Here is a 19,197-nt window from a genome sequence, read left to right on the forward strand (position 1 = left end):
TTCAACTTGCCATTTTTGGCATTCTCAATGATTTCTCTTGAGATCACCATATTGGTAAAATTTTTTGTTGCATTTCTTATCATTTTTTCATAATAGAAAGATTTTAAAGTGCTGATAAATAATGTTGTGATCTCTTTCTCGATCAGAGGAGGCTACACTTGAGAAGTAATATCTTTCCACCTTTTGGCGTATTCCTTGAGTGATTCAATCACTTTTTTTTCATATTTTGTAAAGATAGATGATAAGGGTTAAATTTATGATATGCTTGTATTGATTGATGAAGTCATTGGTCATACACTTCAAGAATGAGTGTAGGTCCTATCTAGTTAGGCATACCATCTAGCAGTAGAGCCAATAAGATTGTCTTAAAAATATACATTAACAATTTTTTATTGTGAGCATGGGCCATCATTTTTTAACAATACATAGTAATGTGAGTTTTTGGACACTTTGTGCTATCATAATTCTTGAACTTTGAAACCTTAAACTTCGAAGGAATAACTACATCTGGGACTAAACAGAGCCCAACAACATCCATTGAACCATAAAAACCTATTTCCTCTATGGCTCGTAATCTTTCCTCTAACAAGTTCATCTTCTGTTCAACTTTTGAGGCTTATAAAGTCTCATTCTCCTTAGGCCTCAGTTTTTTTTTCTCTTTTGGATCATCCAAGTTAGGAATTGGTATTGGTTCTATTATCTTCTCGGTAAAGACATGATTTACATAACTTTGGTACTGTGATGGATTTTAAGTTGATGATATTTTAGGGTATGTATACCTTACTAGATATGTGAACTGTTGTGATAGTGGATCTTGTATAGACTGAGCTTGTTGTAAGCCAAAACCAAGAGGGTACAAAGGGTTATTCACCTTTTGTGATGGATGGTCTTGCTTGCTAGTATTTTTTTCTATTTCTTTTCCCTTGTTTAACTTATTCAAAGCCTTCAAAATTTTACTCAACTCTCCTTTCAGCTTCTCTTGAGCTTTTTTTATCCTTTCAAGACAATTGAAATTTTATTGTTCCATTTGTTTAGCTCTAGCTCTTGTATTGTATTGATGAGTTGGGTTCTTACTTGGTAGAGCTATTATTGAACCTTGAGTACCATAATTATGATAAAAAATAGTATGCTTTTATGTGTAATGCATGTAACATACATTTTCATAGATGTAAGAATGAAATGTGACAAATATTCTTTATATGAAAATGATGCAAATGACAATGTTAAATATGATGATGAAAATTATGGATGAAATTAAATGATATGGAAATGCAAAATGGTTAGATGAGCAATATACAAGTTGTTCCTTCTTGTGTCCTAATTTTATGGTACATCTATTCGCATGTGAGAATGGCTCTATCCTAAGACCAGCCTCTTAAGTGTAAACTATATGTAGGGTTAGGTGACTTTGACTACTAAAGGTTCTCAAATCATTCTTTACATCATTATCCATCAAAGACTAGTAAAGCAGTCGAATCCTCACCCATTACAGGTTACCAACAAAAAAGATTCAATTTAAGTGGGAGTATTTTGCTAGCCATTACGGATATTATCATCTCACGAGAGCATAGGTATTTTACTCCTTCATAAGAGGGACGGAGTCAGGGTATAAAGCTCATATAATGCAAATGCATATGATAGTATGTGTGAAGGAACATATAGATTTCATACCCCAAAATAAAAGAAAAAAAGACAAAAATGTTAGTAAATAGATAACACAAATCATTACAATTTAAAACCATTAGACTAAAGAATATGATAAATTTAAAAGTTTATGGCTTGACTCTCTATAGCATCCTTAATGGAATCACCAAACTATTATAACATATAGATCCAAAAATCTATAGGTAGACTTAATAAATGGAGTTACCACCAATCTTTTTTTATTATGAATGATGGGTCACCTAAGGAATTTATCTTTTTAAAGAGCTCCTAGGCTTGACTAAGGGTCTTTAAAAGAATAGGTTTGAGTCTACAAATCAGAACAAAGTTCAAGAGTTTTGTTACATATGAGAAATGTTATAACACCCTCACATGCCCACCGAATGATGGTACCATAATATTTTATATTTATCCTAAAATCCTTATTCTAATGGTTTTAAATTTTATATTGAATATTGAAAATAAATTTTAAGATTCTTCCATCAATCTGGTAGAACTCTTAAAAATATTTTTTCACTTCAAAAATATTTAAGAATTCTATTTGTTTTCTTGAAGAGGCTCCGTCATTGAAAAAAGGTTTAATTATTTTTATTTGTTGAAACTACATCTAATTATTTTATCATTTGGGCCCAATTAGAAATTTTTTTTTTTAATTTCTAAATTCTCTACCATTTAGACATATTTAGAAATTCATTTTATTTCTCTTTTTTTCTTTTTTTACTTATAAACTTTCTACCATTTGGGCCTATTTAGAAATTTTATTTCTTTTTCTTTTGTTTTTTGTTTTTATCTTTGGAAAGAAAATTCTATGACAATTTTTTTATTGAAATTTTATCTAAAATTATTTCATAATTTGGGATAAATTTAGACAAAATTTTTCACATATGAATTTTATAAAAATTTACCATTTGAAATTTCTAAAAATTTCATCATTGGATAATTATTATTTATTCTCAATTTTTTATTTTATTAAGTTTTACATTTTTTGTTTTTTTTTTAATTTAATCATGCAAAAATACTATGAAAATAAATATAATAAATTAATAAAAATAATAAAAAAATAAACAGGAAAATGGCTTAGCTCAATGGCTAGAAGGCTCAGCTCGGCTATAAGAAGAAAAGTTGAAATGGTTCAAAAAGCAGCTCGACTTGACTTGGCTTGAGACAAATATTGAAAAAAATCATCGGAATCTGAGAATTTTTCAGATTTTTTCAAAAAAAAAATTTTTTTAACCCCAAAAAATCTTCAAAAAATTTTCTTAACTACTTTCTTCAATTTTTGCCTCTCTCCCTGATTCTTTTATGTGTGCTTGTGTGATCTGTGTGGGCATGTATTTATATGGTTTTAAATCTAAGAACTCCAATTCATAAAGGAATTCTAATTTCCTTTGAATTCTAACTTTAAACCTAACTCAAATTTTACAAATCAGTTCCAATAATTTCACACAAACTCAACTACTTGTTTTTTCATTTTATTTCAATTTTTTTATTTTTTTATTTTTTATTAGTAAAAATCACAAGTAAGCCTCTAGACAGATTGGGTGTCTACAACTCTAACTATATGAAAATGCCATAAATTTGCCGTTACTAGCTCACTATCTGAGAGAATAAAGCTTAAGATTTATTAAACACATCCCAACAACTGGACACAACTTGTCCAAAAGTGAGCATGGCATGAACTCAAAAACAAAATTGATATACAAAAGTCAACTATCTAAAACCAAACATGATCCGGTGGAATCTCAACATCATAAAATAAATAGATTAAAAAAAATTAATGTTAATAATATTTTTCTTCTTTTTTAGTTGATTACAATTTTAAAGTTACAAAAAAAATTACATAATAGTATAATAGAATTTATTTTCCATTAGAAAAAGCTGGTCAGCTAGAATAACATGACTTCATATCTTAAAAAAAAAAAAAAGGAATAACATGACACATACAATAGCATCGATTAACTCGATAATTGTTCTACAATAATCATTTGAGCTAAGTAGAGTCCTTTTGCATTATTAGATTATTTATTGATAACATTCAATGTTTTTTTTTTCGAATTATAATTCAACATTATAGTTAATGTTTCTAATTCTCCGAATTTGGTGGAAACAAGTCGGTCATCATTGACGTCAATGAACTCTTAGTTCAACAATAATAGAACTGATTATATATAATTTAATACTACTGAAATTGATTTCAGAACTGATAGTGTCAAGTTCAAACCTTAATTATAATTCAAAATATAAAAAGAAATCAACAATGCTTTATCTACGTTGTTTCTTTTAGGGGAAATTGATATTCAAATTTTTTTTAAAAAAAAATGGTTAACATTGATACAATCAACTCTTATCTACGCTAAAAACAACTATTTCATATAGATATCAGGTAGGCATATGGTTCATTTCTGCATTCTTATTTGCAAACATGTTGGATAAATTATAATTTTATTATTTAAGAAGCAGCAATCGTTGTTACCGTAAAATAATTTGTACAAGTTAATATAACTTCAATTATTTACTTTACAAACATTTTTCTAATTGGGTCACATCTCTCACACAATTCTTTATTAACATGATCCAATTTAACATGCTTTAATCCTGCCACTCTTAACCTAACTATCTCCTTAATCTATGTCCAGATCTGCTGACTATTGCTTTCCTCCGACTTGAATTACCTCTTGTTCCCGTTTGTTTTAATTTGATGTATGCTCCTTGAGTCAGTCTCAATATAACAAAGAGTAAAGCCTTCCCTCGGAGTCTGACAATTGCTCACTGAAATTTATTTTCCTAATCCTTAAGACCTGGCTCCACCACCTTAAATTAGCTACATGTCAAGAAAAAGTGATTCCTATAGACATTCACCATCCTGATTACACAACATACATGTTCCATTAACGCGACTTCTTACTTTTTTTTTTTTTTTGAAGGCCATTCGATGAAATTTTAAAATGATCACAAGATCCATAGGCGATGAATCTATATGATCTGAAAAGGCAATCAAAATTCTACAGCTTAGCAAGGAAATTAGAGTGACCGCTACAGTGCTGATATCTTGGAAATTGATGCAATTGGAGAGTGCTCTGACAAGTCTTTCTATGTCACCTGTTGTCTGTAATGCACTTCGAATCACTCGTCGCCTGACGAATTAGAAAGCGCACAATGATTCAATTGTCCATAATGAAGCTGATCACAATCAGATAAAACAACTACGGTATTTTTAGGACAAGCAACTAAATCTGATCAAACATAAGTGTATTTGGTGTTGATTATAATGCCATCTTGTAATTTACGGTCCATGTGCAATCCAACAAATGTGAATCCTTCGATTTGACAGCTTCTTTTTTTAGCTCAACCCCTTGATTGAATGAATTGCCCCCACTTATTGCCGTTCATGTGACATTCAAAATCATAAACAGATGCAACAGAATGTTACATGCTGATACTTTTGATACTTCGGCTATCCCGACCAGTACTTAGTTTTGGTCTTCAAAGACAGACATGAGGACGGCATGCTTCTTATCATCCCTGAAAAACAGCGGGCTTACTTCATCAATGACTAGCAAAAATTCAATGCTCCTTGCGAAGGTTAGCCAGCTCTAGCATCGGTGCAAAGTCTCCATCCATACAAAACAAGCTACAAACGACACAATTCAGATCTAACTATCAGTTTCTAAATCCTCAATCAATATATTTAATCTTCCCAGCTTCAAAAAAAGAAAAAAAAATGAATATAATGGCTATCGGAATCAGCATGAATAACCCTTCTGTCACCACAACTTTTTTCTTCAATTTGCAGCTTGTTCTGTTAAAAACCAAAAATCAGTGACATGGATAATATATGTATGAACACTTTTCAAAATAATTAATCCAGAACAAAGGTACGAAGTTCCAAATGTTAAATGAACCTACAAGAGTTCCTTGAGATGAGACATGTCACGGTGCCTATAGACCAAAAAAGTTCAACTCCTCCATGTCGTTCGGCAAGATAAATTCCTTCAATGATTGATATTTGGTTAAGTGCATCAGAAATATGGCAATTTTTTCATCCTTAGATGGCTTCTTTCCTGAAGCCAATAGAAGGGTAATGCTTCCAATTGCTACCATTAAGGCTGTATTAGCTGAATAGCCTGTAGGACAAAGAAGGCAGTCCTTGGACCATGAATTTGAAACAATAATGGATCAATACTCTAATTTCCGGTCTAAATTACCAGAATTGGTTATGCAAATGTCCATGGCGAACTAACTTTATATTTTCAATCCATAAAATTATCCTTCTTGACAAATTCAGCTGTTATGTTTTTAAATCAAAGCAAGCATATCTTAAGGCACTATATATACAAGCCTCTTTCTTCAATCCAAGCTAGATTCCAAAGATCTATGGTCGCAGAACACCTAGGGCCCATTCCATGTCCCTTAGCAGCCTGATTTCGTTTACACACAGAAGTTCTCAGAGATCACATCATCTGCTTATTATGAAGATTGAAGACGATGTTTCTTTTTTTTTTTTTTTTAGAAGTAACAATCAATTAACTATATGAACCTAAACTATACATTTGGGATTTTACTTAATGAATGATCAGATCGGTTAAGCTCAGGTGGTGACTCCCTTAGATCTTCACTACTAACCATGATTAAGCAGGAAAACCAAATTGCATTTTGGTTTGTAACTAAGAAAAAATTTTTAAAAAAAATGCATGAAGAAAATAACAAAAATGTATGAGATGACTCAAAAGCATCAAATGTGGTCCGAAGACAATATGCACTGTTACTTTGCGGAGAAAAAAATTATATAGGTGCCGTGAAGCCACTTCTGGCAAAAAGACTCTTGGGATTGAGACTTCAACAGAGGGTCGATTCCAGGGCCACAGTTCATGGAATACCTCGTATTCTTCATCGGCTGTTGTTTCTGTTTCGAATTGTTTTTGTTGGCTGAAGAGATGAATGTGCCGTCTAGGTCTAAGCAATTTGAGAGATTCAAGCTTTGCAAGTGCCTCTTCTACCCCAGAAATCCCATAAGCTCTTCTCCATTTCCATTTGAGAATTTTGCCTTTTGCCTTTGAGAGAGTGGCTGCTCAGGTATTGGTCTAGTTCATGCAGACAATAACCTTTAATCCTATCTCAGGTATTTATTCATTAATTACTTGCTAGTAGCTTAGATTCTTGGTTGATAATAATAATTGAGAGGACAATTGCTTTGTCTTGATGTCAAATACAAGCATGCACGGCTGCCCTACAGACATCAACCTGCTAGCTGCTGGCCTTTAAGTTTCAAATTTTGATCCCGACGATGCAGAATCGTGGATGGTAATAAGGAAGTTTTAGACAAAATTTAAAGTCACCACTGCGAAATTCTTCGCTAGTTAACACGCGCACATGATAAAAATGGGAAATTTGAGCATGCACCATGGATATTGAATTTTGATTGCGAGACTATTTCTGTTTCTTTCTGTGTACTAAGTTGGTAGACCTCATTATGCTGTTAGGTGATAAGCAAGTAGATAGACTTCATTATGCTGTTACGTAGTATTTTGATAGATTCCACATAGATCTAAAATGCGATTAATTAATTGTAGATGATATGCTCCGGAACTAAACCGCCAAGGTATGCTTAATGCTTCGTAGTAATGGATTGATCCCATCAGCCTAGGCTTATATACAAACTCTACTTGAACTTGGGTCCTTCCCATCGTCCGTACCAATTTCCTCCTTAAATTTTTTTTTTGATGTTGCAGCCGTGAGCCTTGTGCTTTGCTGTTGATTTGTTACCCATTCCTAATGAAAACAAGTAATTGCATAGGTTTAACAGCCCCGCCAACCATGCAAAAAAGTTAATCACAAACATACCGGACGATGGCAACGTCCATAAACTAAAGTTCTTAAACGCAGTCAATCAACCGCAATCTTAGATGCATTTGTTGAAAACACATTTGATGTAACCTTGTTTGACGTTGTCTTCAAGTCCAAGATAAGGTTTGGCGCCCAACTGCAAGGCTAAGCCGGGCTAAATTAAATTGTTAAGCTAATGTTGAAACCAATCTTTCAAACGGTAACAGATGAGAAAACTTTCAATCCTGATATATCTATCAATAAGTTATCTGTGATCACTCCTTATGTCACTTGTCCCATTTCTCCAATACCTTTCATTAATTGCCGTAGTTGTCCTAAAACTGATTTCAACGCTATTTTTATTTTATATATGTTCCTATGGAACCTGCAATTGTAAGACAAAAGATGCAGGTCCACTCGTAGTTTTTTCAAATAAGAGATGCCTTTGTTTTAAATGTTTCTTTTATTAATATTATTAGTAACTAGTAAGTTAGTCTGAAGCTGGCAAATGCATGCACAAGAAAGAAAGTAGAGCCACCATTTGTCCATGACTTTCAAATAAAGCAGCTGTTGCATGTTTTTGCTCTAGCTTTTCAAACGTAGCTGTCAAAGGAGTGAAAATGCAGGAATTCATCTACTACTATTTATTAAATTTGGGATATGCAGTTTTTTAATTTTTTTGTTGAAGAATTGTTTGCTCCTAGCAGTATAAAAATTGAGAAGAAGAAATTTAAAGAGTCTAAGGCATTTGTCTGCATACCATATAACACTGGAATCTCTATATGGGAGTTTCAATTTGCCATGGTTAGATAGTCACACTTCCTTCAAAAAATCTAAGCTCAGAAAAAGCTCATGCATTGGCAAAATTTGTCAAGTTACTGGTGACCAGCACATTGCCAACATTCCTGCATGCTGCCGCCTATTGGCTTGCATATGTGCAAAGCCAAGCCTCTCTGTAATTTATGACCTTATGCTCATTTGAAAAAATCCCACATTGCTTTCTTTCAAGAAAAGCCAAGCTGTTTCGTTGACCTTCACATTAACTTCAGTCAACTTTTATTTGGTCCCTGAATTTGGCATTTTGGCCTATGGGTTCTACTTGACAACTGTGAGTTTGTCCTTGTCCTGGTTAATTAACCATAATATACAAACAAAACTAGCACATATATATAGACTTTGACTTTTTATAATTTATGATAGGGTTGTATCCCCCAATATTTTAAATATCATTTTTGTCTAGATTTGTATGCATGTATTTCTGTTGATCTGAATAATTATAAATTGTTTCGGTTTCCCTATTCTTTGGCAGGCTGTTTCAGTTTTCCATGTAAATTAGAATAGTAATGTTGGAATCATTTTTCCTCCTGCTTGTTTTGACTTCTCTGGTTTCCTTCATTCGGGAAAGTGGTTGTATGGGCTCTCTTTAGAATTACTTCATCTTTGTTTCAAAGAACATATGCAAAGGACTACAAAGATTTCATCAACAAAAGCCCTTATGGACAAAAAAAAAAAAAAATCAGAATGAGTTTTGATTTCCTTTTAGACTGTAGCCTTGCTTGGCCTATATAATTCTGTTATATATTCGTATACAAATTTTAGGTACAAATGATCAAAGCCAAGGGAGTGAGATGATTTCAACTGTAGACTTGAGCTTTTATCGAGGACTAAGGCTGGGTTGTTTCCATTAAATAAATATGGTGTCAAGTAGGAGTAGGACCTAGAATCTTGGCATTGAATATTGTAAATACATCTGTCATATGCATTTGAATGTATATTTCTATCTCTAGGCAATTAGCTGTCTATAAGACCTCAACCCAACTGAACAAACTAACCCATTTTCATATGTCGAGATAAAATAATGCCTGAATCCAAGACTTCTGTAGAACTTCCTGTATTTGACATCTCCCAACCTTTGAGTGCATCCTCCCTCTCCTCCCTCTCCTCCCTCTATCTAGCCTGCAGAGAATGGGGCTTCTTCCGCATAACCAATCATGGAATCCCCAAAGATCTTTTTAGGAAGCTGTATTCCCTTTCAAATCATCTTTTTAGTCTCCCTAATGAGTACAAACTCAAGCTCGGTCCAACTTCATCCTTAAAAACCTACACCCCTCATTTCATTGCTTCCCCTTTCTATGAGAGTCTTCGAGTGTCTGGACCAGATTTCTTAGCTTCTGCACAAAGTTCAGTGGATGTTCTTTTCGACCAGCCAAATTCGGAGTTCAGGTAAGAACTAAATGAACTCTGTTGTAATAGCATTTCTTTGATCACTAGGTGGTAAAACTGACAAATGCGCTTTTCGTTTATCAATGTGGCAATTAGAGTTATAACTGACAGAATAATATTCACTGGTTATTTTGTTTTAATTTGACTGTTTGAATGACCTTGTTCTGGAATTTCATTTATGTTTTATTGCTCATTCTGTTGCTAGTGAGATATTGAATGAATATGGGACAATGATGACCAAGCTATCAAAGGCGATAGTAGAAGCTGTACTGAAAAACTTGGGAGACGATTTTGATAGGAAATTTGTTGAGTCTGAATTCAGCAACTGTCATGGTTATTTGAGAATAGGCAACTACACTCCCCCCAAGATCTTAATGAAAGAACAAGAAGTTGAAGGGCTAGGCATGCACACAGACATGAGCTGTGTAACAATTGTTTATCAAGATGACATTGGGGGACTTCAAGTGAGATCAAAGGAAGGGAAGTGGATGGACATAAACCCTTGTGAAGACACACTTGTTGTGAACATTGGGGACCTAATGCATGCATGGAGCAATGGGAAGTTAAGGTCATCAGAACATAGAGTTGTTTTAAAGAGAAATGTTAATCGCTTTTCTTTGGCTTTCTTTTGGTGCTTCGAAGATGAAAAAGTGATATTTGCACCTAAAGAAGTTGTGGGAGAAAATAGTTCGAGGATCTATAAGCCATTTGTTTGCGCAGATTATTTGAAATTTAGACAATTCAGTGACAAAGGCAGGTTTGAGAAGGTTAGATTCACTGTGAAAGACTTTGCAGGAACCTAGACGGTTTGTAAAAATTAATCGCATTAAAGAAAGTTAATGCTTTGTTGAAAAGCAAAGACATGTTGTGAATAAAGAATAGCATTTGAGTTTAATTTGAATGAGACGTGTGTTTAAGATTGGAAAACCACCTGTTTGCATTTCCTTTTTCTTTTGAAAAAAAATGGGATTTGTTGCCCTCAAGGCTTGATTATATGATTTGCATTGTGAATCTTAATACTGCTATTCTAGCATAGATATTGTTTGATGATTGTATTTGTAATACTCCAGTCCAAATAATAATTGGGCTAGACTAATACTAAAGCTCATCAGTTTATTAAGACATTATTTAGTAAAAGAAAAATTGTTAAAATATTAGATTAAAGAAAACCTAATTATTGTGAAACAGAAAAAAAATAGAGTTATTTTTTGTCATTTTTCTTAGGGTTAGAGAATATAAAAAATCAAGTTAGAGATTCACAATCAGAGGCTACAATCAAGTTAATCCCTTAAAGGTTAGTACATGCCCTCTTTTTATTTGAAAAGAAATATCAAGTTGATTGTTATTATTTGGAGTTGAAGTTTTGAGAGAAAAACCAAGAAAAATCAAGAAATCCTTCATTAATCTTGATGATCTAGTTGCGTAAATTACTGGATTTTGTTTATTTCATTTTCTTAAGATTTATTGATGATTATTGAATGGAGTTTGAAGGTTGAAAGTAAGGATTTGAGTTTTTAAAGATTGAAGGAAAAATTCTATTTTTGGATGAGATGTTATGATTTGTAATAATGAATTAAAATATAATTTTGCATTAATGGATAGATTATTGCTGTGATTATTATATATCATTGGAAAGCATGTTGAATCTAGTTTCTAATGAAACAAACAAAAGTCAAATCCGAGTTTTTTATGAAGAGTTGTCTAATTTTAACTTAAGGATATACAGGCTGTAAGACAACAGCATCAGGGTTGAATTACGAAATTCTTCTTAATTTGTATACAAGGATTTATAGATTAAGCCATATATTTTTGGAAAGCTCATTGAGTCTACTTTCCAATGAAATAAGCGAAATTGAATTTGGAGTTACCTATGAATAAATACGTAATTTTTATGAAAAGGTATACAGGCTGTCTGGCAGCAGCATATGATGTGGATATCAAAAATTGTTATAATTAATCCACAAAGAATCACGAGATGGACCATATATGGTTAGAAAGCTTGTCAAGTCTAATTTCTAATGCATTAAAGAGATCATAATTTCGATTTGGATATATTGAGATATGATTGTTTTAATGAAAAGAGGTCAGGCTGCTAGTATTAATTAGTTAAGTTAACCCTTTGTGTAACTTAGTTGATTTTTGTATAAATAGTCTCAAAAAGGGTTGATTAAATTCTGATCTATTGAAATGATCTTGGATAGGCCATTAATTATTTTGAGGGGAAAAACTAAGTGGTGGAATCGAATGGAGGTAAGTAGAATCTCACACACTTTACTTATTTTCGAATCTATGAATATATATATGTGTTTCTAAATGAAATAATGTTTTATTTCTTTATTTTCGATATATGAAAATAGGATCAAGCATATGATTATTTTGTGTTTCTCTATATAAATGATGGATCATGCTTATGAATGAAATGAGAAAATGATTTATGTTAAAGAATGATTTTATGATAGCTACGTTTTTATATCCCTGAGAAGTGAAATCATCAACACCAGAACTAGTTCTACGACCCAGGCTAACGGGTAATAGTAGTTAACAAAGACATGATCATACGACCCTGGCTAACGGGTAATAGTAGTTAGCGTAAGCCCTGGCTAACGGGTTATAATAGTTAGCAATGATCATGAGAATGAAATTATCGATACGACTAATGTCACGGGTTATAGTAGTGACCGTAGCTAACGATAAAAAAATGATAATGATGATTTATGATGATTTTAATGATTGATCCATGATTTGGTTTGCCTATGATATTTGAATGAAAGCATATTTTACAATGATTTATGAAGTGACATATTTTGACATTGATTTATGAATTTATGAAATATTTAACAAAATGATGATCTTGAAATGTTTTGATATTATGATTTAATGAATGTTTTGAATAATCTATATGATATGTAAGAAAACGATGCTTGATCTGGTAAGGTGTGTGAGCCTATACTTACTGGGCTGTGGTTTGCTCATTCCCTTTTTACTTTTTCTTTACAGATGATTAAGTAATAAGTTTGATTAGTCTTGTGTAAAGCTAAAAGATGAAATAGGTAAGATTACTTAATCGTCGGAGAATATATTAGCCAATGAGATTTTAAGAGGCAGTTTTGTATTTTATATGGTTTATATTTGGATATATAACGATGTATTATTAGTTGGATTAAAGATATAAATTTTGCTTGATAAATTATTTTATTAAAGAATTTTAGAATATTTAAAAAATGAGGCTTCGTATTACTTTAAAATTTTTTTTAAGATAATACGATTGTGTTATGCTCGATTCAGGGTGTGACAATATTATAGCAAAATTATATTATTTACGGATAAATAAAATTACAATTTATCCACACACAAAAATTGGGGGTAGTTTATACCATTTTATTATAGAAGTCTTCTTTCATAATGTAAAGGGAGAATGAAGACGCAAAGGCTAAGCTTCTAAGTTGGCAGAATTCTGTGTGCTCATAAGAAACAGAAACGAGTGTTGAGCAATGATTTTTGATGAACATGCAAGGCCACAAACACAAAGCTTACTTAATCATTTATTCCATAACCGATGGAAGAATCAAATGTTAAATAATTGGGATCAGGCCATTGACAGCTAACCTCAATGGTGCACCTTTGGGGGGGCTGCTAAAGCCCCACATAGGTCGAATTACACCTCAAATTTCCTGTCAGCTAGCTAGCCCCTGGAGCAATTTATGGCATATATTAATAGGTTATCCAATGTTGCAGGGCATGTTGAATCTGGGAAATCGCAGTAGAAGACTCCGGTACTTTTGTTTCTTTGTTTTTACATTTTATTAAATTAAAAAAAAAAGTAAAATCTAGATTTTTTAAATCTAGATTGGTTGATTGAAGATTGACTGCAAATATATAAATATACATAGGGGCTTAACGGGCTGTATATATCAGTTCCGGAGCATGTTTATCTATTCTTGTAAAAAGCCCATCCAGCTGGTCTAAATTGGGGCTGATATGTTCAATTATTATTTGCCATATGCCTACCTTGAAGTCTTAGCTAGACAAGAATATCATACTCTTTTTAATTCATGATAAATTTAAAAAATTAATTTTTTTTTAGATAATGTTTACTATTATAAAGGAAAATATACATTATAAAAAATTTTAAAAAAATCATTTGCATGATAAAGGCTTAATTATATATAGAATAGAAGGATTTTTTTTTTGAAGGAATAGATGGAAATTTAGTTTTCAAAAAAAAGATTGTACAATATCATTAATATTTAGATCTTAATTATTGGATTTATTTTAAAAAATACTAATAAAGTTTGGTATTGCAATTTTTTCAAAAACAAATCTTAATTATTAGAATAATCATCAGTCTGAACTATTTTATATATGATTTTGTCCTACTTTAATTTAATTATTTTTTTTATAAAAAAAATATAATTTAAGATAGAATAAGGGTTTTATGTACTGAAATTCGAATTCAAATTTAAGAATGTTATCTGATTATATAAAATCAACCAAGTTAAGCTTTAGATTCGTTGGGCAATATATAATTCTTTTCGTTGTGCCATCCTTAGCTAGTTGATTTTTGTCCTTGATAAAATCATCTCTTCCAATGAGACAATCAATTAGTTTATCTTTTCTGTTAAAATCTCTTTTATCAGAAAGATTGATGAATTCAACAGCAAGTGAAGAACAAGAGCATCAACAAGACAAGCTTTGATGAATTAGCCGATAGCCTGAAAGTAGATGTGTTCCGTAGCTTGAGGAAAACTTAGACGCATTTCTAAAGCATGGAGCCATCTGCTTTCCCATATACTCTGGACTCTTATACAAGAATGAACATAGAAATAAACCGCTTGGTGATCGGTTCTATTATTTGTCTTATGAACCTATTTCACCATGGGATGAATCCTCTTTCGACCGTTATTTCGCTCTTGATTTCTTACGTTTCCCTTTTGATCTGAGCAGAGAGTTTCAGGAAAGTTGCAATGGTTTGCTTTTGCTATGCCACAGTCACCATCAGACTTTGAACACCGACGTCAAGGAACATTAATGTACGATTTCTGACAGCATTATTTCATACTGCTACACAATTAACTGAAACTTATCAGGTAACTATACATGAATTGCTGCATTTGAAAAAAAAAAGAAGATATCATCAATGCATACGACGATATCACCGACCAATATATTAGTTATTACCAAGCCTAAGCCAAACTCTGGTGGATACAAGTACACGGCCTTGGCCTATCATGCAGCCAAGTCATCCCACTTCAAAATTTTTATGCATGTAATAATATTAGGTTACACAATGCGAGACAGTCCTTTCTATCTCATGAATTCCGTCTCATCCATCTCAAAATTCAAACTTCCAAAATGAAATCCTAAGCTTTTGGTGCTGTTTTCTTGAAGACGTAATGAAGTTGAATTGAATCAACAAGTAGAACATTTAGACCCATACCGCAAAACATGATCCTCAAACTCAATTATAAGTTTCAAGTTTTCAAACGAAGTTGTTTTAATCAGTCGATTAACTCAAACTTTGATTGTTTTTAGTGCATATAATTTTGGATTTACTTAATGAGAATTGACCCTCTTTTACTCAAAATTCATATTTACAACTTTCAAATTGGAATGACAAATAATAAATCATTGAGCTGCCCTCAAGGACAACTCAAACATTTTGTTTTATAATTCAACTCAATTTGTTTATGAGTAGAAATGAAATAACACGAAAATAAGGTGAGCAAATGAAGACGTAGTGCAACCCTCTAGGATTGGGTCAGGATTCGGGGAATAAGTGCAATGGGCTCTACACCTTTAGGCCCATGAAATTTGTGAAGTTGCTGCTGCCTGGTGCCTGCATGCAGAAACAAAAGAAGTGGGGCAATGGCGGGTTATTGCGCTTTTAATGAATGTCAACATTTTGTATGTGAGATCTTCAACAGTCTTTCAATGGCTTTCTTTCAACTAGAATATTCTTATATAGGGAATAAACAAATCAAAAAGAGTGTGTGTAGTATATGCATTGCTAGCCTCCAAAACGGGGTTTTCAAATTTGTAGCAGCAACCAAAAAATTTAGGCTTCTGTGGCCAGCATGGACAACTTGTCAGAGGACCACAGTTTTCATAGATAAATTATAAATAAAACACAAGGTGAGCCCATTACATTTTCATTAGAAAAAGGAACATTATCTACAGTTATCTAAAAGAAAACTGTCCATGGCATCAACAATGTTGAGTGGTGTATGTTATATATCTCACGTCTTTCATCTTCAAAATTAGTTTTTAACTTATTACCAATTATTGATTTTAAGCTCAAATATTTAATACTATATCAAAACTTAGATTTATTATTTTTGTTTTTTTTTTTCTTATGAATTCATTCACATAATAGCTAAGATTCCAGTGGTAAATTAATTACGTCGTGTTCCTGTTCGATACCATAATTATTACTAGTACATATGGTATGATTGCCAGAACTTGTCCTGCTTGAACGAAAAAGACAGTCCAAAAGCACAGATAGGAAAGGGTCACACCCAAAATTCAACGATTGCAAAATTCTAGACAGTGACAAATCACCCCTTACGTTTAGCGGGGCTTAACATCGCCATCCTAGAGTACAAGGGGTACAAAGATGCGAAAAAGATTTTTCTTCGTTACTCCATTAACTCCACCACCACCACCACCACCACCAACTTATTTGGAACGGGGACGGTTGATGAAAGTTAAAGATTTGCCATGGAAACAAATTCTTTAAAATCAGAATAGGTTTTTGTGGCTTTGGTTTTTGCAAGTGGGGATAACAGATTAAAGAAATCGGACCCCCAAAAGTGAGCTAACCATGTGAAATGCATGGTTTCAACGGGCCCATTTGGTTTTTAGTCCCTTGTATACATGTAATAATAAACAGGAAAAGAAAGCCATATGACTTATCTGATGTCAATAATGGGTAAAGTTTGAAATTCTATTTCTTTTTCGCATTTGACTGTCAGAAATTGAATTATGCTTAGTGAAATTGAGATTTCTTGATTTTCTTCGTAGGTTTCCATTCTATATAATCCAGAAGATGTCAAAGTAGCCAAGAGGGCTGAAGCAAAATTCAGGGATTGTACTGAGTGGCTCCTTTGACTGAAATTTGGCCGGTGTCTTCTACTTTATATATCGTATTCTTTTTACCTTCAAGGGCCCATTGAAGTGTATTAAAAGCACGCGGACTCTCCCAGTTTTGTTCATTGCCTTGCTCCAACTAGTACAAAAATTCAATAGCTCTTAATCACAGAAGACAGTCGTTATATTGTTCAAGTCTGGTTCAAGCTTAATTTTTCTCCTTCAGATTCTTGCTCGACCACCACCTTTGCGTCCCCTTCTTCAGTTTAGATTTATGGATTTGAACTACATAAAGCAATCTCTGAGGAAGAAAAGATCAAATCGAACAAAAGGGTTATTGATGGAAGGCAATGGGAGTGATCAGCAGAGTTATAAGAAAGGCAAAGCCTATAGGCACCCAACTTATCGTGGTGTCAGGATGCGAAGCTGGGGAAAATGGGTATCTGAAATACGCGAGCCAAGGAAGAAATCAAGAATTTGGCTTGGAACATTCCCGACAGCAGAAATGGCAGCTCGAGCCCATGATGTAGCCTCGATAGCAATAAAAGGTAGCTCGGCTTACCTGAATTTCCCTGAGTCAGCTCATGAACTTCCTAGGCCTGCTACCTCTTCTCGTAGAGACATTCAAGAAGCTGCTAATAAGGCAGCCTATGCCATGATTGATCAACAAGAAAGCTTCGAAGTTAAGGGGGAGCCAAGTCAGGATGCGATGCCAGTTCCTCATTCCCCGAGCTCCAACACAACGTCATCCCAAACTCAGGGTTCCCCATCTTCTCAATCAGTGAATACTGATCAGAGTATGTGGTTTGATCTTCCTGATCTCTCCGTGGAAGCAAATGCAAGTCATCGATTTGGTTACAGTTCCTGCTGGCAACAAGCAGGAATTGACACTGAATTCCAATTCGAGGAAACAATGCACTGGGATAAATAGCGGATATAGTCCTCAGGAGAAACCATTCGGGTCGTGAAATTGTGATCTCCAGCCCGTGGTTTGTTTCAAGAATTGGGGCTATGGATATCTTCCTTGACCAACTTTACCTGTATAAAGACCTTGATCCATACTCCAGAAACATACGTGTATTAATTCTGCGTACTAATGGAATAAAAGTGTAATCTGAAGATTTCCTTTTGTTCAGTGTCCAACGGATTCCAGTGCATCTGGCCCTAGATTTGATATTGCAATGAAACTTCCAAAATAAATACCTCATGATTGACAGACAGAGGTGCCAGTTCAAAGAATCTCTTTTCAGGGCGGGGGAAAGTTCTCTGTTGGCCAAATCAAGCTGTTATTAACATATGTGATTACTCTAAACATAGGGCATCACACTAATTAATACTACATATTTTACAAGTCCATTTCAGAAGAAAGATGAAAATTTTTTTCGTAACGTGATCTATAGTATCTTCAGATATTGTTTCAGCTTAATTCTCTCTCAGAACGATCTTGATAATTGAAATACTGCATGAAATAAAACAGCAATGACTTGGAATAGAAACATGTTAGAAATTCCAGTCAAGCCTTCTTCTTTATGCTTTCCTCAATAGTTCTAATTGGCTAAAGCAAACTAAATCTTCATTTCTTTGTGCTAGTATTTCATAAAGACAAGAGTCAAATCCGGCCTTTATCTAAAGGAGGATTCGGGCTTAATAATTTAGCCTACAACAACAAGACATGATCTTGATAAATAAACTACATGGAATTCACGTCTTTTCCATCTGGACAATAAAGCTCAATTTGACAAGGATAAAGAAAGCGACAAGTGATTACAGCCATACAGACTGGCTAACCGCACAGGCGACTTTCTTGTCTCCATCTCTATTTACTTTTTAGTCCAATTATTATCAACCTTTAAATATAGCCATCGACCTAGGCGGCCTAAAGGACCACAGCAATCCAATGTTTGACAACTGAGTACAACACTAAATGCAAGCAAATTTGTCACTATCATTCTCTGATTGAACAATTTGGTGGATAATTTACAGCATCTATAAGAATTCTTAGATTTTTTTTATTTGACTGTTTTATTAAAAAAAGAAAAACATTGACAGCAACATGAATCATTAATATTGGTCTGATCTGTTGGTGAATTAATGGCAATGAATTTTACCTTAGGATTGAGTAGGATCTGGCTTGCCATAAGTGTCTGAATAGATAAGATTATATATAAAATAATCCAGCTTGAATGCAAGGATGGTAAAAGAGAATGTGATGCATGTGCTTTGTGTTTACAGGGAGATTCAGATTAGGCAAAGAGAGTGCTGCTAATTAAAGGTCTACCTATCCTCTGCCTCTCAAGTTGGTCTGAGTCAGACAAGTGCATCAAATTCTTTGCATCTTGTTGTGAGAGATCAGATATATACTTGTATGCTTTTGATGCCTTGATTCTTTTCCTCTTTTTTGCT

General features: G+C 33.3%; 1 protein-coding gene and 1 pseudogene across 1 annotated transcript; both read left to right on the plus strand.

Moving 5' to 3' along the window:
- Window positions 1–9,330: 9,330 nt before the first annotated feature.
- Window positions 9,331–10,686, plus strand: LOC111291148 (gibberellin 20-oxidase-like protein). The gene is made up of 2 exons (XM_022882768.2): window positions 9,331–9,708; window positions 9,914–10,686. The coding sequence occupies exons 1-2, from the start codon at window positions 9,344–9,346 to the stop codon at window positions 10,509–10,511; spliced, it is 963 nt and encodes a 320-aa protein (XP_022738503.2). The 5' UTR covers window positions 9,331–9,343; the 3' UTR covers window positions 10,512–10,686.
- Window positions 10,687–16,963: 6,277 nt separating this feature from the next.
- LOC111291046 (ethylene-responsive transcription factor ERF039 pseudogene) lies at window positions 16,964–18,268 on the plus strand (annotated as a pseudogene).
- Window positions 18,269–19,197: the final 929 nt, after the last annotated feature.

The sequence above is a fragment of the Durio zibethinus genome, chromosome 11 (genome assembly GCF_047325235.1).
Source record: "Durio zibethinus cultivar Kanyao isolate XHJ-2024 chromosome 11, ASM4732523v1, whole genome shotgun sequence".
In the NCBI taxonomy this organism is placed as follows: domain Eukaryota; kingdom Viridiplantae; phylum Streptophyta; class Magnoliopsida; order Malvales; family Malvaceae; genus Durio; species Durio zibethinus.